The sequence below is a fragment of the Meleagris gallopavo genome, chromosome 28 (genome assembly GCF_905368555.1).
Source record: "Meleagris gallopavo chromosome 28, MGAL_WU_HG_1.1, whole genome shotgun sequence".
NCBI lineage: Eukaryota > Metazoa > Chordata > Aves > Galliformes > Phasianidae > Meleagris > Meleagris gallopavo.
This window is the reverse complement of record NC_139431.1, coordinates 1205145-1230693: the sequence shown is the minus strand read 5'-3', so window position 1 is coordinate 1230693 and position 25549 is coordinate 1205145. Positions and strand designations below refer to the sequence as shown.

The 25549-nt window shown below is 63.5% G+C and overlaps 4 protein-coding genes across 5 annotated transcripts; 2 read left to right on the top strand and 2 right to left on the bottom strand.

Moving 5' to 3' along the window:
• The first annotated feature begins 649 nt into the window (after positions 1-649).
• AMIGO1 (adhesion molecule with Ig like domain 1) lies at positions 650-3318 on the top strand. Its single transcript, XM_010727089.2, has one exon. It carries the CDS (start codon positions 1359-1361, stop codon positions 2844-2846), a length of 1488 nt encoding a protein of 495 aa, XP_010725391.2. The 5' UTR covers positions 650-1358; the 3' UTR covers positions 2847-3318.
• A 328-nt stretch (positions 3319-3646) lies between these two features.
• On the bottom strand, positions 3647-9587 carry ATXN7L2 (ataxin 7 like 2). The gene is given in 12 exon segments (XM_085210544.1): positions 3647-4070; positions 4468-5284; positions 5810-5931; positions 6023-6200; positions 6288-6372; positions 6375-6525; positions 6683-6765; positions 7376-7659; positions 7745-7895; positions 7969-8073; positions 8156-8221; positions 9342-9587. Coding segments are annotated over 12 exon segments (2181 nt in total). The 5' UTR covers positions 9466-9587; the 3' UTR covers positions 3647-4055.
• A 1503-nt stretch (positions 9588-11090) lies between these two features.
• SYPL2 (synaptophysin like 2) lies at positions 11091-16040 on the bottom strand. 2 transcript variants are annotated; one of them, XM_085210549.1, is made up of 7 exons: positions 15675-16040; positions 15176-15247; positions 13919-14043; positions 13322-13523; positions 13057-13248; positions 11285-11437; positions 11091-11244 (listed from the first exon to the last, which is right to left on the bottom strand). In XM_085210549.1, the coding sequence occupies exons 1-6, from the start codon at positions 15903-15905 to the stop codon at positions 11306-11308; spliced, it is 954 nt and encodes a 317-aa protein (XP_085066675.1). In that variant the 5' UTR covers positions 15906-16040; the 3' UTR covers positions 11091-11244; positions 11285-11305. The 2 variants fall into 2 exon arrangements, with proteins under 2 accessions (XP_085066675.1, XP_085066676.1); XM_085210550.1 differs by lacking the exon at positions 15675-16040 and adding an exon at positions 15357-15520 and having other exon boundaries at positions 11091-11437.
• Positions 16041-16287: 247 nt separating this feature from the next.
• PSMA5 (proteasome 20S subunit alpha 5) lies at positions 16288-24775 on the top strand. Its single transcript, XM_085210542.1, has 9 exons — positions 16288-16446; positions 17271-17337; positions 18379-18505; positions 19430-19497; positions 20025-20132; positions 20229-20287; positions 21053-21155; positions 22242-22328; positions 24497-24775. The coding sequence occupies exons 1-9, from the start codon at positions 16418-16420 to the stop codon at positions 24572-24574; spliced, it is 726 nt and encodes a 241-aa protein (XP_085066668.1). The 5' UTR covers positions 16288-16417; the 3' UTR covers positions 24575-24775.
• The last annotated feature ends 774 nt before the right edge of the window (positions 24776-25549 follow it).

Genomic DNA, 25549 nt, shown 5'->3' with positions numbered 1-25549 from the left:
ACAGAGGGATGGCGTTGTTTATTTATTTCAGGTCCAAAATTAGAGGGAAAGGAACCGGAAGAGGGATGGGGATGGGATGAATATAGAGATGGGGATGGAAATGGGGACAGGGATGGGGATGCGAGGTGGTCGGGAATGGGGATGGGATGGGGAATATATGGAGATGGGATGAATATAGGGATGGGAATAGGGATGGGGATGGGATGGAGTGGGAATGGGGGCAAAGACTGAGGTGGAACGGGGCCAGAACGGGGATGGGGATGGGATGAATACGGAGACGGGGATGGAAACGGGGCAGGGCTGGACATCGGGATGCGGCTGGAGCTGGGGATGGGGGTGGGATGGAGATGACGGGGCCGGGCCGGGCTCCGAGGGGTTAAGCGGGCGCCTCCGCGATTGGCTGCGGGCTGTGGGGCGGCAGCCAATAGGAACGCGCCGTGCGCGGGGGTCGCCGCGCCGGGTCCGCCCCCCTGAGCGCCGTCCCGGGGCGCGGGCGCTGCAGCGCGGTGCGGGGCTCGGCCCGGCCCGGCCCGGCTCGGCTCGGCTCGGCTCGGCTCGGCTCGGCTCGGCTCGGCTCATTCCGGCGCGGCTCGGCTCCGCTCGGTTCGTTTCGCCTCGGCCCGGCCTTGGGCTCCGGTAATACCCGGAGGGGTGGGGGTGGGAGGGCGGGAGGGGGGGGGGGTGAAGCATCCTCCGCGGGGGGGCGGGGCCGGGCCGGGTCACGTGGTGCAGCGGTACCGAACCGGGTCACGTGGTGCGGCGGTACCCGGCCCGGAGCGGCGGAGGGGGGAACGGAACCGGCCCGCCGTGTAACGGCACCGGCACGGCCGCACCGCGCGGTGATAACGGCGGGATCCACGTGGTGACGGCGGTGAGCGCAGCGCCGACCGACCGGGGGCTGAACGGAGCCAGCCGGGCTGTGACAGCGGGGACAGCAGCGCCGTGACACCCGGCGCAGTGACGGTGGGTGAGCAGGACACCTCCGTGCTGTGGCACTGCGTGACCAAGGCCATCCCATGCTGTGACACCGGGTTATCAAAGCCACCCCGGTGACACTGGGTGACCAAAGCTGCTCTGCGCTACCACTGCTCGACCTGGGACAGCCCTGCTGTGACACTGATTGACCGCAGCCACTCCAGGCAGTGACAGTGGCTGACCAAGGCCCTTCCATGCCGTGACACTGGTTGACCACAACCACCCAACGCAGCGACACCGGCTGACCAGGACACCTCCAAGCGGTGGCACTGAGGTGACCGAGGCTCTTTCAGCTGTGACATCGGGTGACCCAAGCTGTGACCCCGTGCCATGCTGCACCGCCGCACGCCGTGACCCATCCCCCCCTCCCCCCGCTCGGTGCCATGGCGGTGCCGGGCGCGGTGCTGGCGGTGCTGGCGGTGCTGGCGGTGCCGGCGGTGCCGGTGGCCGGGAGCTGCCCCACGCGCTGCGTCTGCGCCTCCAACATCCTGAGCTGCTCCCAGGCCGCTCTGAGCTCCGTGCCCACCCCGCTGCCGCGCTTCGCCGCCGTGCTGGACCTCAGCCACAACAACATCAGCCGCCTGCGTGCCGACTGGGCGCCGGGCCGCCTGGCACACCTGCACGCGCTGCTGCTGGCGCACAACGGCTTGGCCTTCGTCTCCACCGAGGCTTTCACCCACGTCCCTCACCTCCGCCACCTGGACCTGTCCTCCAACCGCCTCCGCGCACTGGAGGAGAACCTCTTCAGCGACCTCCCCGAGCTGGAGGTGCTGCTGCTCTACAACAACGAGATCTCCGCCGTCGACCGCTCCGCCTTCGACAACCTGAGCCGCCTCCGCAAGCTCTACCTGGGTCGGAACCACATCGCCCGCTTCCCTCTGGAGCTGCTCCGCGACGGCAGCCGCCCCGCTCAGCTCTCCCTGCTCGACCTCTCCTCCAACCGCCTGCGTTCGCTGCCGGCCGCCGAGCTGCAGGCTTTGCCCGCGTGGCTGCGCGACCGCCTCTACCTGCACGGCAACCCGCTGGGCTGCGACTGCCCGCTCTTCCAGCTGCTGGCCCGCGGGCGCCACCGCCGGCTGAGCGCCGTGCTGGACTTCCAGGAGGAGCTGCGATGCCAGCTGCCGTCGGCACCGAACCGGGCGCCGGTGGCCATCCTGGAATTGGGATCCCGAGAGCTGCTCAACTGCAGCGAGGCGAAAGAAGCCGTGCTGGAGGCGTACCTGGGGGACAGCGTCACGCTGGGCTGCGACAGCCGCCTGCGGGCAGCGCACGGCCGCCACTGGGTGACGCCGGGGGGGGACAGGGTGACGGAGGAGGGCGGCAACGGGAGCGCGGCCGTGTTGGCCAACGGCAGCCTGCAGCTGCGGGCGCTGAGGCCGGAGGACGGAGGGACGTACGCATGTCGGGTGTCCGGTCCGGCTTTTAACGAGACGCTCTACGTGGAGCTGTTGGTGCACAACTTCACCCTGCACGGCCCCCACGACGGCCTCAACACCGCCTACACCACGCTGGTGGGCTGCATCCTCAGCGTGGTGCTGGTGCTCATCTATCTGTACCTCACCCCGTGCCGCTGCTGCTGCCGCGCCGCCGAGAAGCCGCCCGCCCCTCCCCGAGACGACAGCCTCAACTCCTCCGTGCTCAGCGCTACCCCCAACCACGCGGTCGGGGAGCCCCCGCCCCCCCCGAGGTCCCGCGTCGCCGGGCACCGCGCCGCCCCGGGGGGGCAGAACGGGAGGTACAAAGCCGGGGGGAGCCCACCGATGGCGGCGGTGGTGGGGGGGGCACCGAGGGAGGGACCCCGGGCGCAGAGGAAGGTGTCGGATCCGGACTCGGTCAGCTCGGTGTTCTCCGACACCCCCATCGTGGTGTAGTGGGGGGGGGGCACGGTGTGGACCCCGTCCCCCCCTCCCCCCCCGCCGGCTCTGCAGAGCACGAGGGATGTGAGGACTGCGGTTGGGATGCTGTGACGTGGAGCCCCCCCCCCGGGGGCCCGGGTGCAGTGGGACCCCCACCGGTGACAGCATCCAAGCACACGGGGGTCCCTGCTGCGTGGATGCCCCCCCGCACAGCGCTGCCTCCCGCATGTTGATCGTGACGCATGACTCTCCCCTCCCCCCCCCCCCGGGGAAGCATGACCCCCCCGAGGCCGCAGCTGCTGCCCACGACGGGGGGGGGGAAATGGGGCACAGCCCCTTTCCTCTGAGCCACAGCGCCAGCTGAGCCCCCCCTCCTTGGGGCCGTCCTGGGGGGAGCGCTGCCGCCCCCTTCGCAGGGGATCCCAGGGTGGGAAATGCCCCCACCCCACACCTGACCCCCACAGCCCCCCCCCCCCCCATGTCTGCGTCCTCAGCTTCAACCAGCGCCGCGCTGCTGCATCGGTGACAATAAAGAAACGTGCGCTCCCCACTCGTGTCTCACAACGCACCGGAGACCCCCGCACCCCTCTGCCCCCGGGGGGGTCCCCCGAAGGGGGGGGGGGGGGGGGCGCACGAGGGGAGGCGGGGCTTCGCGCTGCCGGACCCGGGGGGGCTCCTGGGGACACGCAGCCCCTCGGTGAACCAGGACTCCATGGGACCAACCGGTCCCCCGCTGGACTCCAAATCCCCCACGGGGGTCCCAAACACCGCACAGACCCCCGCTGCTCCCCCCCCCCCCCAGACCCACACAACACCAATTTCTCCTTTTCTCTTTTTTTAAAAAAACCAACCAACCAACCAAAAAAAAAAAAACCCAAACCGAACCGAAACAGCGATAGGAATCCTTATAAATACCCGCGGTCCCGGCGGTCAGTCCTGCACGGGGACCCCCCCCCGGCCGCCCCCTCCCCGGGGGTTGGTTTAGCAGCAACGGAACAGGATCAGAGTCTTGAGGTATTTTTCTGGAGGTTACGTTTTGTTGTTGGGTTTTTGTGGTGGTGTTTTTTTGTTTTTTGTTTTTTTTTCCCTTTTCTTCTCCTTTTCTCGTTTTTTTTTTTGTTTTTTTTTTTTTTGTTTTTTGTCCCCTCGGCGCTTCTCGGCGGCGGTTCGGAGCTCCGTGATGCGCAGCGCCCCGGACGGCGGTGGAAGCCCCCGAACCCTCCGTTAATGGGCTTTGGACTGCGGGATGGAGGTGGGGAGGGGGTGGGGGAAAGGAAAAAGGGGGGGAGGGTGGTCAGCCGCCGTGTGAGCTCAGCCCCACGCCGGTCCCCCCCCCGGGTTGTGTCCTCAGGTTTGGATGCGGGTGTTCAACAAAACACCGCGGGGTCCCCAACCCGGGGCTGATGTGGGCGACCCCGGAGGGTCCCCGTGCTGCCCCCCTCCCTCCCCCCCCGCCCCTTAATGCTGGACAAGCCGAGGTTCAGGGCAATCCGCGGTGCTGCGCCCGGTGTCGTCCCCCCCATTTCCCCACTCAGCTCCCGCACACGTGGATGAACCCCCAACACCCACAATGTGGGTGCGCCCATAACCCCCCCAGCGCCCCGTGGCCCCCTCCCGACCCCCCCCCGGCCCTTACCTTCAAGACGCTCCGCTTCTCCTCGAAGCTCAGGGCGCTGCCCGGTTTCTTCCTACGGACGGAGCAGCCCAGGTCGGGGGGCGCGGGGCTGGGGGCGGGCGGGGGGGCGGGCGGTGGGGCGACGTGTTTGGGCTTGGAGGGCCGGCAATACGTGGCCGAGTTCTTGCGCTTCTTCACCTCATCCTCCGAAATGCAGCGGGGGGGGGGCGGGGGGACCCCGGCCCCGTGTAACGGAGAGCCCCGCGGTTCCGGAGCGGCGCTGAGGGGGGGGCGGCAGTCCGGGGGGAGCGCTCGTTTCAGCCTGCCGCCCGCACACACCGAGCCGTTGAGCGCTGCCACCGCGGTGGTTTTCGTCTTGCCGGGGGGTGCCGACACCTGGCAGGCGGGGTTTTTGCTTTTCGCCCCGTCCCCGGGGCAGGTCCGTTTGTAGGGGGGGCTGGCGGCCGCCCCCAGGGGCTGTTTGCGTTTACGGGCGACGGAATCCGGTTCCGTCCCGCCGGCCGCTTCCTTGGCTCGGGAGGATTTGCTGGCCTTGGTGGAAGGCAACTTGCTGAAGGAGGGCGAGGGGATGTTGGCCGGCAGCGGGGAGGTGATGGATTGGCTGCCGCCCCCCCCGCACTCCGGTTGGCTGCAGGCGGCGGCCGCGTGCGGGGATCCCACCGTGTAATTGATGCCGGCGGGGACGCGGCCGTCCCGGGGACCGGTGGGCGTCGGGGGGGTCCGAGAGTGGGGTGGGGGGGTCGGAGCGGCGGGGCCGGCGGGGCTGGGGGGGGCCGGGGCGGCGGGGAGCTGCGGGTCGGCGGCCGGAGGGATCTTCCTGTGGGGGGGGGGGGGAGGTGAGATGGGGAGCACCAAAGGGCTGAGCTTCAACGCATGGAACCCCCCGGATTCATGCTACGGCTGGAGCCCCCCCGCGTCACTGTGCCTTCCCTGCATGGAACCTCATCCCCAAAATCTCCGTCCTCTCCACTGATGGGATCCCTCTGACATCACTGCTGTCCCGGATGGGACCCCCCCACATCACTGTTTCACAGCCAGACAGGAGCCCCCCATATCTCTGCTCCCTTCCCAATGGGATCCCCCAGTCACCGCTGCCTGGGTTCCTCTCACTGCCCCTTTCACATATAGGACCCCCCCCAGCATCTGTTCCCTTTTCCAAGGTGACCCGCCCCCCCATCTCTGCTCTCTTCCCAAATGGGACCCCCCCCAACTCACCACTCCCCTCCCCTCTGGGAGCCCCACCAGCCCACAGCACCCAACCCACAGCTCTGTGTCCCCCCCGGCACACCGTGCAGCAGGACACCAGGTGAACTCTGCAGCCCCCCCGGCCCCCCCCCATTACCTCCACATGTGTGAGCTGAGGTGCCGCTCCAGCATGGAGCTCAGCGCCGAGCAGAAGCGGTCGAACCTCCGGTTAAAGACGTAGCAGCCAGGGCTGACCAAGCGGCTCCCGAAGGTGCAGAACTATGAGGGATGGAGGCGGGGGGGGAGGGGGGGTCAGACCGGGTGACCCCCCCCATCCACACCGCAGCGGGGGGCACCCAGCCCAACTCACCGCTTGAGGCCGCGGTGGGCGGGCAGCGTAGTGGCAGTCGGGGCGGTGGGCGTCCTCAGCAGCCCCCTCCTCCTCGCTGTCCTCGCTGGACCCCCGACTGCCCCCCTCCTTGGGCAGGGGGAAGGGGAAGAGCCCCCCGTCCCCCTCCTCGGGGTCGCTGTCGGAGGAAAGCCGAGCCCTGTGCAGGAGGTGGGCGGTGAGAGACGGGGGGGGACACGGCTGGGAAGTGGGGGGGGGACAGCGGCGGGGCACAGCGGGAGCTCACCTGGGGGGCGGGCAGTGGGCGTGGGGGGGTCTGGGGCGGCAGGGCGATGAGCCGGGAGGGGCGGCGGGGGGCTGCGGCAGAGCGGGGGGGGGGGCGGTTCGGTGCCGGGGGGGTCCTTCCTGGGGGGGCTTTTCTCCTTCGGGGCTTCGCGACGGGAGCTGGCCTTCAGCTCAGCCACCAGCACGTCGAAGTCCTTGGCACGGCCCTGCACCTCGCGCCGCTGGTGCACAGAGTGGATCTGTGGGGCGAGGGGGGGGGGGGGTCACGCCACGAGGGCCCCTCCCCACGCATCCCCTTTTGGGTGGGAGACCCCCCCCCAACGCCCGCTACCAGAGGGGCAAAACCCCGTCGCCACGCTGCTCCCGGGGCCCCCCAGGACGGACGCACGGCGCTACCTTGCAGGTGAGCAGGCGGGTGCAAACCTTCTTGGTGTCGGGGTTCAGCACGCCGCACTGCCGGTTCAGGTCGCACTCCTTCCCTGCGGGCACACGAGGCAGTGGGGTGTGGGGGGGGGGCAAAGCCGTGACCCCCACCGGCCCCACAGCAGCATTCACACCACCAGTGTATGGAGCCAGGGCAGGAACCCATGGACTGCAGCCCCCCGTGGACCGCAGCCCCCCGTGGATGGTATCCACCCACGGACCACAGACCCTCAAGGACCACAGACCCCAATGAACCGCAGCCCCCCCACCCCACAGTGGGGCCCAGCACTGCGGGCTCCCCCCCCCCCAAGCTGTGCCATTGGGATCACAGCCCACCCTTGGGCACGGAGGGACACGGTTACCCGTCCCATTACCCGTCCCATTACCCGTCCCACTACCCGTCCCATTACCCGTCCCATTACCCGTCCCATTACCCGTCCCACTACCTGTCCCATTACCCGTCTCATTACCGTCCCACTACCGTCCCATTACCCGTCCCATTACCCGTCCCATTACCCGTCCCATTACCTGTCCCATTACCCGTCCCATTACCTGTCCCATTACCTGTCCCATTACCCGTCCCATTACCTGTCCCACTACCCGTCCCATTACCCGTCCCAAAGCAATACCCCACCCCCCCCCAGCCTGCAGAACCCCAGGACTCACGCGTCAGCTTCTTGTGGGCCCTGGGGGGTGGCCTGCAGACCCCCGGCTCCTTCTCCCCTGCTTTGAGCACGGGGCTGGCAGTTGGTGGTGGTGGGTCCCCCCCGGCCCCCGGGGGCTCTTTGGGCGGCGGAGGCGGTGTGGAGGAGGGTCTCCCCGGGGGCTCAGCGGGGCTGGAGGCAGGCGGTGCAGCGGGCGCTTTGGGGGGGGTTTTGGGGGCCGCTTTGAGCCCCTCCGGCTTGGGGAGGCTGGGGATCTTCTCCAGGTTCACCACCGGCATGAACAAACTGGGGAGAAACGAGGTGGTCAGAGGGGGGCGGGGGGCACCGGGGGGGGGGGGGGGGGCACGGCGACCCCCCCAGCTCTGCTCACCAGAGGTTGTTGTCCTTCTGTGCTTTCTCTGGCAGCGGCTGCGCCCTGCTGCGTGCTCCCTGTCCTTTATCCCGCAGCGCTTTGCCCGCCGGCTGCCCATTGACGGCGTGGCACTTGGCGTACAGCTTGCTGAGCGGGCCGTGACGCCGTTCTGTCCAGGGAACAACCCCCCGTCAGCCCCCCGCCGGCTTCACGGCCCCCTCCCCGCGGCCCCCCCAGCTCACCGCAGTGCTTCTGGAAGGCCTGAGGTTTCACCACCTGGCTGCAGTGGTTGCACACCACAAGGTAGAACTCATCGTGCGCAGGGCAGTGGCCGAAGATGGACATGTCTGTGGGGTGGAGGTGGGTCAGGCACCGGGGCCGCGTGCAGCCCCAAAACAGGGGGTTTTCTCCCCAAAACGGGGAGCTTACCTTCCTTGATCAGCGTCATGGCGTCCAGTTTTTTGCTCCCCTTGCTGCTCTCCTCCAGCTCCAACCCTGCTGGGAACAGAATCCCACCATCAATATCCTGAGCCGTGCTGGCCTCAGCTCTGCCTTGTCTGCCCCGTCTCTCTGCAGCCATCGCTTCCCCCTGCTGCCCCACACCGGCCGGTGCTCCCAGGGCAATTAAAAGGACAATTACAAAGGTTAAAATCAGAGGATGAATCCAGAGCTCAGCCCCGGAATCAGGTTGTGCCGCGTGTGGCACCCGGCTGCACCCTGTGACAGCTGGGGACAGCGGGTGGCACAGAGTGGCCACTGTGATGTGCAGGGAGCACCCAGAGCCTGAAGGCACCAGCAGGGCCCCACTGCCGTGCGTGGGGCTGACCGGGGACGTGGGGTCGGCCCATCCTGGGGCCGGGTCACCCATGTGCCCCCAGCTACGCCAGCAGCACCTGTCCTGGCCGGCAGTGCCAGCTGGGCACCGTGTCCCCAGCCACCCCATCCAGCTGTGCCACAGCGGGCGCTCGATCCTGTCTGCCTGTGCCATGCTGGGGGCTCGGTGCCGTCCAAGCGGGCACCAAGCTCTGTCTCCTCGTGCCGCAATGGGCACTCGGTCCCGTCCAGCTGTGCCATACCGGGCACCGAGTTGCGCACAGCTGTGCCATACCGGGCACTCAGCCTCTTGCAGCGACGCCATACGGGGTGCCCAGCGCCGTCCATCCACGCCATACCGGGCGCCCGGTTGTACCCGGCCGTGCCACGCCGGGCTCGCGGTCCCTCTCAGCGATGCCATTCCGTGTGCCCGGCGCCGTCCAGCCGTGTCACACCGGCCGCCCGCAGCTCCACCGCACGGGGTCCCCGTTCCCCCCGGCCGCGCCGTACCGCGCACCCCGCTCCCGGCGACCGCAGGACGGGGCACCGACGGGACGGATCGCCGCTCCCCGCACACCTCCACCCGCACCGCCGCCCGCACCCCGGTTCCGCTGCGGGACGCGCTGCGCGTCTCCCACCGCCCGTCGCGGGGCGCCCGCCGCTCTCCGTGCCCGGGGGCGGGGAGGTGCGGGGCGGCGCGGGCTGCGGGCGCGGCCCCGTTTGGCGGTGACCCCCCCCCAACCCCGGGAGCGACCCCCCATCCCCCCCCTTCCTCCCCCCTCCCGGCCCGCCGCCCCCTCACCCGGCTCCGCGGGCGGCCCGGCCCGCTCCACCCATGCGCTCCAGCTCTGCCCCGCGAACTCGTCCACGCTCGGCAGCCGCCGCTCCGCCGCCGCCATCGCCGCCGCGCGCCCACGCGCCGCCATCGCCGCCGCCGCCGCCGCGGGAGCGCGCACCCCCCCCTCCGCCGCCGCCGCCGCCGCCCCCGCCCCGCGCGCGCGCCCCCGCGCATGCGCCGCGCGCCCCCCCGCGGCCCCACGGGCGGCGCAGTCCCCGCCCCGGGGCTCCGAGCGGCCGTGTGTGCGGGGCGGGGTGCGGGGCAGCCGGGAGGGACCTCGGCCCCGCGGCGAGGTGTGCGCTGCTGCGGCCCGATGTGGGGCGGACGGCGCTGCGTGGAGCGGCGCAGCTCATGGCGTACAGAGACACAGCGCGGCACGGCCACGGTGCCATCCGCAGCGCTGTGTGGGGCAGGGCGCCCATGGCCATAGATACCTCTATATGGGGCAGGGCGCCCATGGCCATAGATACCTCTATATGGGGCAGGGCGCCCATGGCCATAGATACCTCTATATGGGGCAGGGCGCCCATGGCCATAGATACCTCTATATGGGGCAGGGCGCCCATGGCCATAGATACCTCTATATGGGGCAGGGCGCCCATGGCCATAGATACCTCTATATGGGGCAGGGCGCCCATGGCCATAGATACCTCTATATGGGGCAGGGTGCCCATGGCCATAGATACCTCTATATGGGGCAGGGCGCCCATGGCCATATATACCTCTATATGGGGCAGGGCGCCCATGGCCATAGATACCTCTATATGGGACAGGGCGCCCATGGCCATATATACCTCTATATGGGCAGGGCACCCATGGCCATATATACCTCTATATGGGACAGGGCGCCCATGGCCATAGATACCTCTATATGGGCAGGGCACCCATGGCCATATATACCTCTATATGGGCAGGGCACCCATGGCCATAGATACCTCTATATGGGACAGGGCACCCATGGCCATAGATACCTCTATATGGGCAGGGCACCCATGGCCATATATACCTCTATATGGGACAGGGCGCCCATGGCCATAGATACCTCTATATGGGCAGGGCACCCATGGCCATAGATACCTCTATATGGGACAGGGCACCCATGGCCATATATACCTCTATATGGGGCAGGGCGCCCATGGCCATAGATACCTCTATATGGGCAGGGCACCCATGGCCATAGATACCTCTATATGGGGCAAGGCGCCCATGGCCATAGATACCTCTATATGGGGCAGGGCGCCCATGGCCATAGATACCTCTATATGGGGCAGGGCGCCCATGGCCATAGATACTTCTATATGGGACAGGGCACCCATGGCCATATATACCTCTATATGGGACAGGGCACCCATGGCCATATGTACCTCTATATGGGGCAGAGCACCCATGGCCATATATACCTCTATATGGGCAGGGCGCCCATGGCCACACGCACCTCTATATGGGGCAGTGCACCCATGGCCATAGATACCTCTATATGGGCAGGGCGCCCATGGCCATAGATACCTCTATATGGGCAGGGCGCCCATGGCCATACACAGCTCTGTGTGGGTTAGGTAGAACACCCAGTGCCATAACCCCCCCCATATGGGAAGGCCACCCAATGCCAACACCCCCCCATGCAGCACAGGGCACCGAAAGCCACACACCCCCATAGGACACACGACCCCCATAAGGACCCCCCCAGGACGCCCCCCATACACACACAGGACACCCGGCTTCCCAGGACCTTTATCCACCTCCGCACACAGCGGGGACCCTTCGGTACAGCAATGCTCCACACCCCCCCTCCCCACCCCCAGGCTGCGGCCGGCGCGAGGCCCCCGGGGCTGGGTGGGTGGGTGCAGGTGGGTGCAGGTGGGTGCAGGTGGGTGCAGGTGGGTGCAGGTGGGTGCAGGTGGGTGCAGGTGGGTGCCCCCCCCCGGGGGCTACTGCTTGTCGATGGCGCCCTGCTCGGCCGCGCTGTCCCCGCGGGGCTCAGCCTGCGTGTGCCACGTCGTCTCCTTGAACACAAACCAGCAGTTCCCGGCCCACAGCAGGAAATTGATGAAGCCGAAGAGCTGTGGGGGGAGAACGGAGCTGTGGCACCACACAGCCCCCCCCTTCCCCCTTCCATACAGCCCCTTCCCACGGTGCTGCGAGTGCCACGTGCTTCGTGGTGCCATCCTTGCATGGCACGGCGGTGGGTGCTCAGCTCTGCATCCTTGTGCGGGTTGGCACCCACGTGTGTGCATGCATCCCCATGCGTGTGCAAACCCCAGGCGTGCGTGCGCACGCAACCCACCTGTGCTCACACGTCTACATGTGCTTGGCCAACCCAGGTGTGCACACACGTATGCACGCATGTGCAACACACCAGTGCCCCGTGTGTGTGCTATGCAACCCTTATGTGCAAACAGACACAACCAGTCTGTGCACACACACACATGTCCACGTGTGCACGCACGGACACCCACATGCAGGCAGACTCGTGTGCACACAGCCATGTATGCACGCACGCACCCCCATGTGCGTGGACTTACCCACGTGTGCACAGACATATGTGTGCATGCATGGCCACACACACTGCTATATGGGGCAGGGCACCCATGGCCATATTCAGCTCTATATGGGGCAGGGCGCCCACAGCCATACACACCTCTATATGGGGCAGGGCACCCATGGCCATATTCAGCTCTATATGGGGCAGGGCACCCATGACCATACACACCTCTATATGGGGCAGGGCACCCATGGCCATACACAGCTCTATATGGGGCAGGGCGCCCATGACCATAAATACCTCTATATGGGACAGGGCGCCCATGACCATAGATACCTTTATATGGGGCAGGGCGCCCATGGCCATATTCAGCTCTATATGGGGCAAGGCACCCATGGCCATATTCAGCTCTATATGGGGCAAGGCACCCATGGCCATACACACCTCTATATGGGGCAGGGCGCCCACGGCCATACACACCTCTATATGGGGCAGGGCGCCCACGGCCATACACACCTCTATATGGGGCAGGGCACCCATGGCCATATTCACCTCTATATGGGGCAGGGCGCCCATGGCCATATTCACCTCTATATGGGGCAGGGCGCCCATGGCCATATTCACCTCTATATGGGGCAGGGCGCCCATGGCCACATTCAGCTCTATATGGGGCAGGGCACCCATGGCCATACACACCTCTATATGGGGCAGGGCACCCATGGCCACATTCAGCTCTATATGGGGCAGGGCACCCATGGCCATACACACCTCTATATGGGGCAGGGCACCCATGGCCACATTCAGCTCTATATGGGGCAGGGCACCCATGGCCACATTCAGCTCTATATGGGGCAGGGCACCCATGGCCATACACACCTCTATATGGGGCAGGGCACCCATGGCCACATTCACCTCTATATGGGGCAGGGCACCCATGGCCATATTCACCTCTATATGGGGCAGGGCGCCATGGCCACATTCAGCTCTATATGGGGCAGGGCGCCCATGGCCATATTCACCTCTATATGGGGCAGGGCGCCCATGGCCATACACACCTCTATATGGGGCACGTACCCCCACACGTACCCCCATGTGCATGCAGATACCCCCATGTGCATGTAGCCACAGACGCACACACACCTAACCCACGTGCGCACACACACGCAGCCCCCCATGTGCCCACCCCCCCCCGCTCACCACGGAGATGTTGGCCAGCCCCATGGCCGGCGTGGTGCCGGCGTTGCACACCACGTCCTGGCCCTGGCAGACGCTCATGGCTGTGATGAGGCTGGAGGGCCGCGTGGCCGCCTTGACGTCGCTCAGCCCTTTGCCCCACGCCGCCGCCGCCACCAGCCAGAAGAAGGCGAAGCAGACGGTGACGCAGAAGTCCTGTGGATGTTGTGGGGCCGGGCTCAGCGCCGCCGTTGTGGGGTGGGAGTCGTGCCCGCCGCCCGGCCCTTACCGTGAACGGGAGCTTCTTGTTGTCGGCGTAAAGGGAATGAAAGCGCAGGTAGAGCACCAGAGCCGCCATGGCGTAGAGGAAGGAGAAGACCCCCAGGGTCACAAAGAACTCGGCGGGGGCAGAAAAGTCGCCCACCAGGTGCACCATGCGCAGCTCCGGATCGCCATCGCACTCCGGCATCTCGAAGGGGATCTGGTACAACCTGGGGGGAATGGGGCCGGGGGGGTGGCTGTGGCACCAGGAGGGTGGAGGGGATGGGAGGGGATGGGGATGGGGCAGGGAGTGCCCAGGGGAAGGGGCAAAAGGGGTCCCTGGGGGAAGCGGGGCACGGAGCCAGGACTGGGGGACGGCCCCACGGCTGTGCCCAAATCCCCCGTGTGATGCAGCAGGTGCTACAAACCATCACCCATGAGTGGAGAAAGCCCCACATCCGCCCCCAGTGCACCAAACCCACAGCGTCCCCATCCCATCCCCACACTTTGTTTGGGATGCCGGCACCGAGCATGGGCTTTAACCTCACATCCCACCCAGCCCCATCCAGGTGGCCACGCTGGAATCACAGTGTGTGCAGGGGATCCCATTTCGGCCACCCCTCACCTGAACGGGTACCCGAACTGCACAGAAACGGCACTCATCTCTTTGGTTTCACTGCTGCACTTCACCGTGGCCCCGCTCTCACCGCTGAAAGAACCGCACGCCCCAAAAGCAAAGATGGCAAAGAGCTGCAGGAAGGGAGTGCAGAGGTCTGGGGGTGCTCAGAGACCCCGCAGCCCCACATCTCTCCCCCCCCCGGCGCTGAGTCACGGCCATGCAGGGCGCGATGCCACCCTGCAGCTGTCAGCCGTGTGCGCCAGCTCTGTGCACCGGCAGTGAAACGGGGCCGTGGGGCACCGAGGGGGGCGGGGGGGGGAGAACCCTGCTCATCCCCTCTAATTTTAGGCACAGTCCCAAGTGCTGGAGTGTCCGCACTGAGGGACACCGCGGTTTGTCCCCGTGCCCCAATAGGGGAGGTGGTGGCACTGTCCCGAGTGCTGCTGGGCTATGGGGAATCCTCCCAGCCAGGCTCAGTGCCACGGGGATGGGCTCCTGTGGGTGTTCCCTCGTGGAACCGGGAGTGTTGACAGCTGTCCCTGTCCCCGGCGTGGGACGTCCCCACGTGTCACACTGCAGCGTGGCTCCCGTTCGTTCCCCGTGGGTTCTCCTCTCGCTTCCCATTTCGGGCTGCACTCAGGGCCTGATCCTACGCAGCCAACGCTGCCCGGTGCTGGGGGCCGCAGTGGGGGGCTGAGCCTCCTTGGCCCCATTCCTTCAGGCAGGAGATCCCCAATGCCACTGGCCTCCCCCCACACTCTGATCCCCACTCGTGCCTCAGTTTCCCCGTGCCAGACCTGTGCCGCTGAAATGCCGCCCTCCCCTCAGCCCTGAAACCCAATCCTGGCGCCATTCATAGCACGGGGCACAGGGAGGGGGCCGTGCATTGCCCCCCCATGCCCCATACGTTCCCTCCTGAGTTCGCTGCCCCCCATCGCCCCCCACTCACCGATGTGCCCCCCCGCACCTCCCACACACACCCCATAGGTCCCACTGTCACCGTTCCCCCAGGCACGGCCAGGCGCTGCCACCTGCTCAAGGTCACCGGGGAGGCCAGCATGAATTGCCCAAGCGGCCCCCACACCTGGAGCCCCTCAGGAGACCTCTGTGGGATCCCCCCACCCACAGCCGGGAGGGGTGCGTGCGGGCAGGGGGCTCCGAGGTCCCTCTGTGGGCTTTAATACAACGACGGGGTACCCCAAAAAAGGAGGGGGAGGGAGGCGAAGAGCTGAGGGTGTCGTGGGGGCTGCGGGGGGCACTCACCCATTCCAGCACCTTGACGAAGCCCAGCGGCTCCTGGAGGCGGCCCCAGCGCATCCCGGCCAGGACCCGGTCCTGCGGAACGGAGAGAGCGGCGTGAACGGGGGCACCGCGGGAGCACCGGGCTGCGGAGGAAGGGGGGCACCGGGAGCAGTGCCGGGCACGGGTGGCAGCGGGGCCCTACCTGGAGCCGGGGCGCTTTGTCGCCGCCCGAGGGGGCTCCGGACTCTGCCATGGCCGCGGCCGTCGGGGCCGTCGGGGGCTGCCGCCTCCTCCTCCTCCTCCTCCTCCTCCTCCGCCCGCCGCCGCCGCACCGCTCTCAGAGCCGCCCCCGCGCCGCCACCCGCAGCCCCAGCGCCCCGGGCGGGCACAGCCGCCCCGCCCCGGGCACAGCCCGGACCGCCCCCGCCCCCCCGCGACCACCGTGCACGGGGCGGCCCCGGACCGCCCCCACCGCACCCCCCGCTCCAGTAGTGGGGTGAACCCCGCCCCCGGCACCCACCGGTACCTCCGTCCGTCCCTCCATCCATCCCCAAACCGGGACCCTCGGAGCAGCACCGACGCCGCCCGGGGCCGTTCCCGGACCCCCCACTCCGGGAACGCGGTGCATCCCCCGCACCCCGCCCCGCACAGTACCGGGGGATCCCCAGCGACCGCGTGCGGCCGCGTACCGGGGAGGAAGCGCCGCGCGGGGGGGGGAAGCGGAAGAACGGAGGAAGGGCGGCCACCCCATACTGGGGGTTCCACGCCCACGCGGGGCTCACTGGGCTCGGAGCGGAGCGGTACCCGCTGATCACCGGCACCCACCGGGGGTCCGCGCCCCCCACCCGCCCCACGGCGCTGCCCGCTGCCCCGCGCCCGGCATCGCATGGACACGCCCACTTCGCATCTAACCACGCCCGCTTCGCATCTGGCCACGCCCACATAGAGTTTGACCACGCCCCCATGCGCGTGTGCCCGCCCCCTCCCGCTCTGCTGCCGCTCAGACCTCGCCCCGCCCCTCTACTTTGGCTCCTCCTCGCCGAGCCCGCCCTCCTCGCCTTCCCATTGGCCGCGCTCTTCTCTCTTCTCACCAATGGGCTCCCGGCGCGGGCGGAAGTGACGCGAGGGGGCGGGGTGGCGCGTGCGCGTTGCGGGCCGTCGGCAGGAAGTGGATGCGAACCCGGCGAGGGCAGAGCGGCTCCGGTTCCGCTGCCGCCGCCGCGCCTCCCCCGCACCGCCCCCGCGCCCCCCGACGCCGCCGCCATGTTCCTCACGCGCTCCGAGTACGACCGGTGAGTGCCCTTTCTCCGCCAGTCGGCTCTTCCCGCTCTCTCCCCGCCGCTCGCGGCCTGCGGCTGAGTCACGGGCCTGCTCCCACAGCCCCGCGGGGCGCAGCGGCGGGCAGTGCGGGCAGCGGCCCGGTCCCGGTGCCGCCCGTCACCCCGCGGAGCTGCGCACGACGAGGCGGGGCTGCCTCGGCTCCGTTTCTGGATTGATTCCGTTCCGTGTACGGTGCTCACAAAGCGCTTTCGGTTCCGCGCCGCCGCTTTAAGGCCTGGAAGCGCCCCGAGGCCGTAAGGAGGGCAGCGCTCGGCCTTAACGCGGTGCTGCGCTGCCCGGAGCTGTGGGTGCCCCATCCCTGCAGGGACGTGAATGGAGCCCTGGGCAGCCTGAGCTGGTGGTGCACACCCGGCCCGCAGCAGCAGATTGGGGACCATCATTTCCAGCCCAACCGTTCTGTGTTCCTATGAGAGCCTTCCCAGGTGTGGGGGCAGCAGCTGCATAGAAGCCATTGGGGTGTCCGTGTGGGGATGGAGCCCTCGGTCTCAGCAGTGTCTTTGGACGTTGGGAAGGGGCCTGGGGGTCTTGGGGGGGGCTGTGGAACATCTGCCAGTGAGGGCTTGCTGCTTGGGCTCTGTCTCCAGTGTCCTCAGTGCAAAGTGGGATGAGAACAACCTTCTCTCCAGCTCACTGGTATCTGCTGTTCTGCTTCATAAGCCTCTCCAGTCCAGCACTGCTGGGGTGAGGAGTGCGAAGCCCTCCTGTGTCACCTGTCCTGTGTCAGCAGGACTTCAGTTTTCTGCCTTTCTCATCAACATCTCTGATGTTCTTGCAGGGGTGTGAACACTTTCTCTCCGGAGGGGAGGCTGTTCCAAGTGGAGTATGCAATCGAGGCCATTAAGGTATTGTCAGCACAATCTGGCTGTCGTGCTGTAATGTTAAATGAACTTTCAGAGTGATTTTGGTCAGAGAAAAGCCAGGCAGGTTCTTTTCTCTCATGCTCTGGTCTTGCTCTGCAGTGAAGCAGGGTTTGGCCGCCTTCCCAGAGCAATGCAATTCTGAGCAGGAGTGGGAAGGCACTGCTTTCCCAATAGGTGCTGCTCCTGCCAGCAGCTCTTTGCCAGCCTTTTATGTTCAATTTGCAGTGCAGGAGATCTGTGTCCCGGCACTCAATTCCTTCCACCCAGCGGCGCCTCCTGCAGCTCCACTCATCTGCTTTGTGTGACTGGAAGCATCGGTGGCTGCTGCAGCTTGGAACATTTCCCCACAAAGCAAAGCCAACCCAAAAGTGCTGCTCCCAAAATCAGAAAAACTCATTTTGAAGCCAAAGGTCCTGAGTGCTTCCACAGCCTGACTGACTGCAGAATCTGGCACCGTGTGCTTAACGTCCACAATGCTCCCCAAACAGCAAAGGAATGCTGTGCTTTCTCTTTGCTGCTGAGGGAGCCTTACTTCACAGTCTGTGATGTGGTGCCCCTTTAAAAAAAAGAAAGTCACAACTCTTCTCCCTCTGGTTTGATTTCCATTCTCTTAGCTTGCTGCTGTGCAGCTCAGAGTGAGTCAGTTTGCTCTGAATTTTAAACCCTGACAAGGAAGGTGGGAGGCAGCTTGTGAGCAAGCTGACCTGTGGCTGCACAGCTGTACGGCCTCTCTGAGCCTCTAAGTGTTCTCAGCTGATGAATGTTCTCATTCCTTTGTTCCTGAGAACTGGAGCTGCTGGATTCTGATCTGCGGGGAAATATCATGGTGTTCACCTTCCCGTCTGCCACAAGTGCACTTGTAATGCTTTCAGTTTGGAGTGCCAGGCTGGACAGGTTTCTGTCCTGAAGCGTCTGTCTCCAAAACAAGGAGCCTACAAATAGCAGAGGCTGGCACGAGCGCTGTGCAGCTGTGCTCAGCTGGTCCCTGTTTGGAGTGGAGGTGGTGACTGTGGTTGTTTGCAGCTCGGCTCTACGGCCATCGGCATCCAGACCTCGGAGGGCGTCTGCCTGGCTGTGGAGAAGAGGATCACCTCCCCGCTCATGGAGCCCAGCAGCATCGAGAAGATTGTAGAAATAGATTCCCATATAGGTAAGGGGAAGTGTACTTCTGCTTGCCCCCAGGACACCCATCCAATCGTTGCTGTGTGTAAATACATGCAGTAAAGCTCTGTCCCTGTGAGTTTCAGAAGCTGTGTTTCAGAACAAGCCTTTCCTGCAGGCAGCTCTGGCAATCCAAGAGGGAATGCTCAGCTCTCCCAGTGAGCACCGGGTCCTGCTCGCTGGTTTTCCAGGCTGCAGGCCAGCAGGACATAGTTACAGGAGTAGGAAGAGGCAGCTGAAGCACCCCCACCTTCAGTGACCTCCCTGATGAAAGCTCATCCCAAAATTAGATCTGGGAGGGCAGGGAATTGCTGCAATGTAAAGGCTTGACTCGAGGCCAGGTTCTCCCAGAGCACTGGTGCCTGTATCCCTGCTGCTGCACCGAGGAGGCCCGCAAAGTTCTCGTTACCAAATATGTCAGTGTGAAGAGCAGGAGGCCTCCAAAATACCCACATTGCCGAGGAGATGGGTGGTGGTGCTTAGGAGCTCCTGCAGGGTCTGCTTTCCCTTTGCTGTGTGCTCGTGGTGCAGCCCTTAAACAGGGAGGCTCCTGCAGGGGCAGCTCCTGAACCCCACAGCAGGAGGGATGCATTCCCCTTCCCTTGGCTTCTCTTGGAAAAAGCCTCAGTTGGGTCTCCCTGAACTGGTTCACATCAGGGTGGGTGGGAATTGTCACTGGGAGATCCTGGTGGTGCATCTGCCCTCTGGGAGGGCATCCAGCTTGGCGTGGGCATCCATAGGAAGCACTGCCTTGCTCTGTGCCCACACCCTTCCCACCCCGTGCTCTGCAGCACGCTGCTGGCTGCTCCCCCGCAGGGCCCTGCTGTGTGCACCGTGGGTGGTGGGAAGTCTGGGGGAGAGCAGGTTGCAAATTGCTGATGAGATGACTCGTGGTTTCCCTCTCTGATTCCAGGGTGTGCCATGAGTGGCTTAATAGCTGATGCCAAGACTTTGATTGATAAAGCAAGAGTGGAGACTCAGGTGAGAGCTGACGTTTCTCAGAACAGCAGTTTTAGTGCTGGGGGGCGTCTCTGGTGTGGGATGATGGTTGGAGCAGAGGAGCTGGTGGGAGTGGGAGGCCTGTGTGCAGCGTGGCTTCCTGCACACAGCTCCTACAGAACAGATGCTGCAGCCTCTGCGTTTTTCCTTTTCTACACGGAACACTTGGTGGGAATCTTATGCCACGTCTCACCCCATTCCTTCAGTGGGTACCACAAGTGTGGGGACGGAGTGCTCTGCCTTTGTCTTCTTCCTTGGTACCCCAAGGCCCAGATGTCCCCAGCTGTTCTGGGGGACCCTTCCTCTACTTCTCAGCTCGCTCTGCATCGAGGGCTGTCTGTAGAGCTTCCATCCCGTGGCTGAGCACCTCACTCCCTGTATGCATTGCCTGTCAGGAGGGGCCGGGGCAAAGCTCTCAGTGGGATGTCGCTGCAGAGAAGCCTGTGAACGACCCAGGAGTGTCATCTTCGGGGAGCAGAGCAATAATCTGAAGCTTTCTTTTCCTGCAGAATCACTGGTTCACTTACAATGAAACCATGACCGTGGAGAGTGTGACGCAGGCTGTGTCCAACCTGGCGCTGCAGTTTGGGGAGGAGGATGCAGACCCTGGTGCAATGGTGTGTAACGATGGGCTGGGCTGCTCCAAGACCCCCCCGTGTCCCCCTGACTCTGCCCTCAGCCCTGCCTGACCCGCTGGCTGCTTTCTGTTGCAGTCTCGTCCGTTTGGTGTCGCGCTGCTTTTTGGAGGAGTTGATGAGAAGGGACCTCAGCTGTAAGTTCTGTTCTGTAATCCTGGGAAGAGACAAAACCTCAAAGTGAAACAGCCAAGGGCTTTTTAACCTGTGTTTTTTCATAAGCCAAACCCTTGGGGTTTATCCCATTATGTACCTGACATGTTTGGTAATGCATTTAAGCCTTCCCTGCAAAACAAGGGCCAGGGCAGCATGATTGCAGGCTGCTTGTTCAGGATTGGAGAGGATGCAGTGTCTTTAGTGAACCCTCTGCTTTTCTTCGTGTGGTTTCCTGGGCGGCAGGGAGGTGTTAAAGCTCTCCTTGTCCTGAGTTTATTCCTACCTTTCCCTAAAGGAGTAGCAAAGCCACGGTAACATAATATCCGCAGCCGTCTGTGACATTCCTTGGGGAGGCGGAGTGCTTGAAACCCGAACTGGTGCTTCAAACACAGCCTCTGCTGGAGGTGGGAACGGCTCAGCACAGCCAGCCCAAAAAAGTCTCCCCTTGGTCTCCCTCCCAGGAGCAGGGCTGAAAACCTGCTGATTTTGTTAAAGAAAACAGGGAAGGGGAGAAACGTTCTGCCGCGAGCACGGAGGGCAGTGCTGGGGTGCACTGCTTTCCTCCTGGCTTATCAGCTGCAGGCGAGTGCTGAGTGCTTCTCAGACCTCGGTCCTGCCGGGAGCTCAGTCTGTGCTCTTGTGGCCCTGGGTGTGCGGTGGAGCTGTGGGTCTGTGTGGGGTTTCCCCTGGTGCTGTGGTGCAGGATGTGATGTGCCTCTGCTCACCGGTCCTTGTGCCGCCTGCAGGTTTCACATGGACCCCTCGGGGACCTTCGTGCAGTGCGACGCCAGAGCCATCGGGTCTGCCTCAGAGGGAGCACAGAGCTCACTGCAGGAGGTGTACCACAAGGTAAAGGCAGCGCTGGGTTCAATCTGACTTATGGCAGTGTGCTGGGGGAGCTGTGCCAGGCTGGGCTCAGGCCTTGGCAGCTGCTCCAGCGATGAGATACGGCGTGGAGGAGCTCTGTGTGAGGAGTGCTGCAGTGCCTCTGTGGGCTGTGGCTGCTCAGGCTGCCTCGTGGAACACGAACCTGGTGTGCAGCATGCCAGGCTGTGCCTCCAGCAGGTGATAATTGAGTCCATGTCAGGAAGTACTCTATAAATAAATGCTGCTGCATGAGCACGGCCAGACAGCGTCAGGGCTCGGTATGGCTGCAGCCAGCAGGGTAAGGAACCAAACAAGTGGCATTGTTCCTCTGGGTGTGCAGCTCTGAGCAGTGAAGCTCACAGCTTTTGTTCTGCGAGTCCTCATCCTATCTGATATTCAATAACAACTTTCTTCTCTCTGTGGGAGGGGAGCTGCCTGCTTTGTGTCAAAGGAAATCAAACACTATAATGAAAAGCATAATTGATGCTGTTGATTGCCTTGAAGACTTCCAGCCTAAGCCTCCATAATCTAATTAAGCAGCAGAATTGCCAGAGTTCTGCGTTCTGTGGCTCATTCACCATCTTCCCAGTGCAGTTACTGCACACACAGCTATCATCCATCTGAGTGCTGTGCAGCCTTCTGGCTCCAGCTCCCCTCATGCAGGGATTTGTGTTATTAAAGCACAAAGGCTTCTGCCAGGAGCCCAGCTTGTGGGGGGAGCTGCTTGATAGGCAGCAACCGGTGAAGGGAAGCGGACCCTTGTGCCCTGCTCCTGCCAGGAAGGTTTGTGTGCCTGGCTTAACGGCTCTTAAGCTTTAGAAAAAGGGATACAGAAGCAGAAAGTCGCCATCCTTGAAATTGTCACTGTCCTTCGCAAACAGTGTGCTTTGATCTCTTGTTGATACAGTAGATAACTTGATAAGCTTTTAAATTTACTGCCAGTGGCAGCTTAAGGGATTAGAGAGAAGAAGCAGGGAGAGCAGCCCGCTGTTGGAGTTAAAGGGGTAACGCGGAACAAATGCTTGCTTGGGCATCAGCAGTGCAGTGAGGGAGTGGTTTGTTTTACAGTCCATGACGCTGAAAGAAGCCATCAAATCTTCCCTCGTCATCCTGAAGCAAGTTATGGAGGAGAAACTGAATGCAACCAACATTGAGGTAAGTGGGGATCTGTGAGCAGCCTGTGCCCAGGGACCCTCCTGCAGTTTGAACGGCCTGCTCGCAGCATGCTGGGTGGGCTGGGAAGTGCTGGGAGCTTGATTTGGGGTTTCTGGATGTGTGCAACAAGGCTGCGTGCTGGGCTGGTCCAGGAGTGCTGGTGCAAGCAGTTCTCCTGGGCTGCAGGGCCGTGGGCTGTGTGTGGGGGGGTGAGCACAGCCCCTCCTGCCCTTCCCCAGACAGAGCCAGCTGCCGTGCCAGCAGGATCACTTTTTCTTCCCGTGTTCAGCCATTCTTTTTTCCCCTGCTACTCGTAACGTTAGAAGGAACGAAAATTATACAGCTCCTGGACTTGCTATATTCAGGCTGGGATGGTGGCCAAAAATCCCTTGGGCAGAAGGGCTGGAGAGGTGAAGCCTCCAGGAATGAATGCAGCCAAGCTGCAGCTCTCGCAGGGCTCAGTGTGAGCCAGGTGTGTGCTGGCCCTGCAGCCTCCGTGGCTGTAATGCTGCTGCTCAGGTAGTAACAGTTAACATAAAAACCAACAGCACCTTTCCAGCTCGTTAGCAATAACAGACAGATGATGAGCAAGGCCGGTGGATAGAGTTTGCTTCTATTTCTGGCAGGCTATGAGATGCCAGACCTTTGAGAACCGTGTTGTTCTGACTCTGCTCCTGCTGTTCTCCCATTCCTGTCCTCTGAGCTCTGGAGCCCGTTTCCCACACAGCCTTCAAGTGTGCACCCCGTTGTTTTTATTAACTGCTGCTGCTGGAGGCTCTCCTGACGTGCTTAACTGCCTTCATCAGAACGGGAAGGAGCCACGCGCTCCCTCAAAATGATGCCAGGCTGCATTCTGCTTCCCAGCTGCACCCCATCACACGCAGAGCAGCTCGTTCCTGAGCAGCTTCAGGGCTCCTCTGCTGTACAGTGGGAGAGAACTGAGGCAGAGCTGCATGTACAGTATCCTTATGGCATGTCCCCGTTTGACAGGGCTTAACTGTGCTTGGCAGGGCTCTGAACCTATGGAGGAATCACACTGGGGTTAAGCACGAGAGGAATGTGCTGAGGATTAAAAGGTCACCATTGACTCAAGTCACCCTTCTGGTTGAAAGTCTTTCACTGACGGAACTGCTTTGCTTTCCAGCTCTGCACAACTCTGTGGTGCTCCGCTTTTTCTTCCCTCTTTCCTGCGTGGGGATTTTTTCACCTAGCAGCAAGGGGAAGAATAGGGAATGTGGTGATGGAGAGCTGAATCCGTGGGCAGCAATGGAGCCTGAAACGGCTTTATGCTTTTACATGAATTATTCCCTGCAGAGGCTGTAAGGGAATGGTTTGGTGGAGTTTCGGTGCCAGGTCAGCACGTGTGCATGATTTGAGCTACCTGGAGTGGCATCTGGAAGTCCATGACTCAGCCCATAGAAGCTGGGCAGCCACAGCACTGGCTGAGGGCACATCACTCCCTGCAGCCATGCACGCAGGGCACCCCAGGTGCTGGGGTATCTGTGAGCATCCCCCAGAGCTCCAGCAGTGCTTGGTGCCTGCAGCAGCTGCCGGGATGTTGGGCTCCCATGCTGGGTGCAAACAGGAGTCCCGCGTGAGTCCCTTTGGCAGCGCTGCTGTTCTGCAGTGCCTTGTGTCCTGGTGATGCATCCCAGCTGCCTGGGCAGGGCGCTGCGCCCAGCTCTGTGCTGCTGCCACCCGCTCTGGTCACACAGCAGGCATTTTACGAAGCACAGGAACCAGAAATGCGCTTTGGCACGGCGAATCTGCAATCCTCCTTTGAGGATTTTGCTGTCCCGTCCTCTCGCCGCACAGAGCACTGCCCAGCTACTGGAGGTGGGTGCAGGGCTGAGCTGCAGCCCGAGGAGCTCCCTTAGCAGAGCATCCTTTCCCAGCAAGCAGCAGCAGGGCCTGAGAGCTCCCCATAGATGTTCCCTTCCACTGCTACTATGAGGAGACTGAGTCAATTACAAGCTATTTCTGTGGCAGGCTGCTATTTTAGGGAATCAAAGAGCGTGTTACGGGGTGGAATGATCTTGCTGGGCTGGCAGATCAGGCAGCAGGGAAGGAACAGCTGCTCTGTCTGCTGTGGCTGCTCTCTGTTCCCTGCCCCATGCTGTCACTTCACATATGCGGGCACACTTAACCCCTTGCTCCTTCTCTTTCAGCTTGCCACCGTGGAGCCAGGCATGAAGTTCCACATGTACACGAAAGAGGAGCTGGAAGAGGTCATCAAGGATATCTGAAAGGGGACAGAGACTCCCTCAAAGGCTCGTTCCCCCGATCAAAGCGAACTGACTCTCAGTTCCTTCCAGTACCTGTGATTTTATTTCCAGCAGCATCTGTAATTGCTCTTCTCAGAAGGCTCTTATGGTTTTTTTACAGTCTCTGTACATAATGGATCTCTACAATAAGAGGAAATGACAATAAATCATTTTGTTACTCTATCCTGGGTTCCATGTAAGGAGGTTGGGGGGGGGGATTCCCGAGGGCTGAGCACGGAGCAGGTGAGGACAGCATCAGCACAGCCGGGCTGCACTCCCTGCCTGGCTCGGGCACGAGTCTCCCTCTCGTGGAGGACACAGCACTCCTGTTTGCTGCAGCGCTGACCTGTGAGTGCAGAACCTTTGCTCACCTGCTGGGCAGAACGCGCTGCTTTTTGCTCCTGCTTACCTCCCGCTGCCATCCGTGTCCTCCACGCCGTGCCCAGGAGCCGCTGCTGGGTGCAGGTATGGCAACAAGCCGTGCGTGCGCAGCACTGCCCCACACCTCACTGACACGGCTCTGAAACCACAGCTTCACCCTAACGGCACCCACAGCCCTGGGGACGGCACTGTCAGCGCCAACCCGTGCCTCCCATCCCAATGGAGAGGTGGGGGTGCCCACCCAGCCCTGCCTGGCACAGCGCGCTGTTGCCCGCCCATCTATTAATTTCTTTCCCCTCTTGCTGCTGCCAGACAGATGCAGGAAACGGGACAGGGACGGCTCTGAGCTGAGTCTCGGCCCCATTCCTTCGCAGGGCCAAGGGGCAGCGCCACGCTGTGCCTGAGCAGCGCCCAGCCCTGCTGGTGCCCGTGGATTTTGTCCTTCAGAGCCACATCCCTGCGCCTGGCTCGGGCTGCTGCCCCATCCCCTGCCTCCCTGCTGTGCTGCTCCTCGCCCTGTTTGTCTCTCGGGGAACAAAAAGCCGATTCTTCCAAGCCGGTCCTGTGATAGAGAAT

Excerpts from the sequence above, each read along its gene's own strand:
- AMIGO1 (XM_010727089.2), top strand. The coding sequence starts at position 1,359 with ATGGCGGTGCCGGGCGCGGTGCTGGCGGTGCTGGCGGTGCTGGCGGTG.
- PSMA5 (XM_085210542.1), top strand. The coding sequence starts at position 16,418 with ATGTTCCTCACGCGCTCCGAGTACGACCG. Across the intron at positions 18,506-19,429 it reads AGAAATAGATTCCCATATAG|GGTGTGCCATGAGTGGCTTA; the intron begins GTAAGGGGAAGT and ends CTCTGATTCCAG. Across the intron at positions 20,133-20,228 it reads ATGCAGACCCTGGTGCAATG|TCTCGTCCGTTTGGTGTCGC; the intron begins GTGTGTAACGAT and ends TTTCTGTTGCAG.
- SYPL2 (XM_085210549.1), bottom strand. The coding sequence starts at position 15,905 with ATGGGGTGGCCGCCCTTCCTCCGTTCTTCCGCTTCCCCCCCCCGCGCG. Across the intron at positions 13,524-13,918 it reads CAGTTCGGGTACCCGTTCAG|GTTGTACCAGATCCCCTTCG; the intron begins GTGAGGGGTGGC and ends CATTCCCCCCAG. Across the intron at positions 13,249-13,321 it reads ACAAGAAGCTCCCGTTCACG|GACTTCTGCGTCACCGTCTG; the intron begins GTAAGGGCCGGG and ends CAACATCCACAG.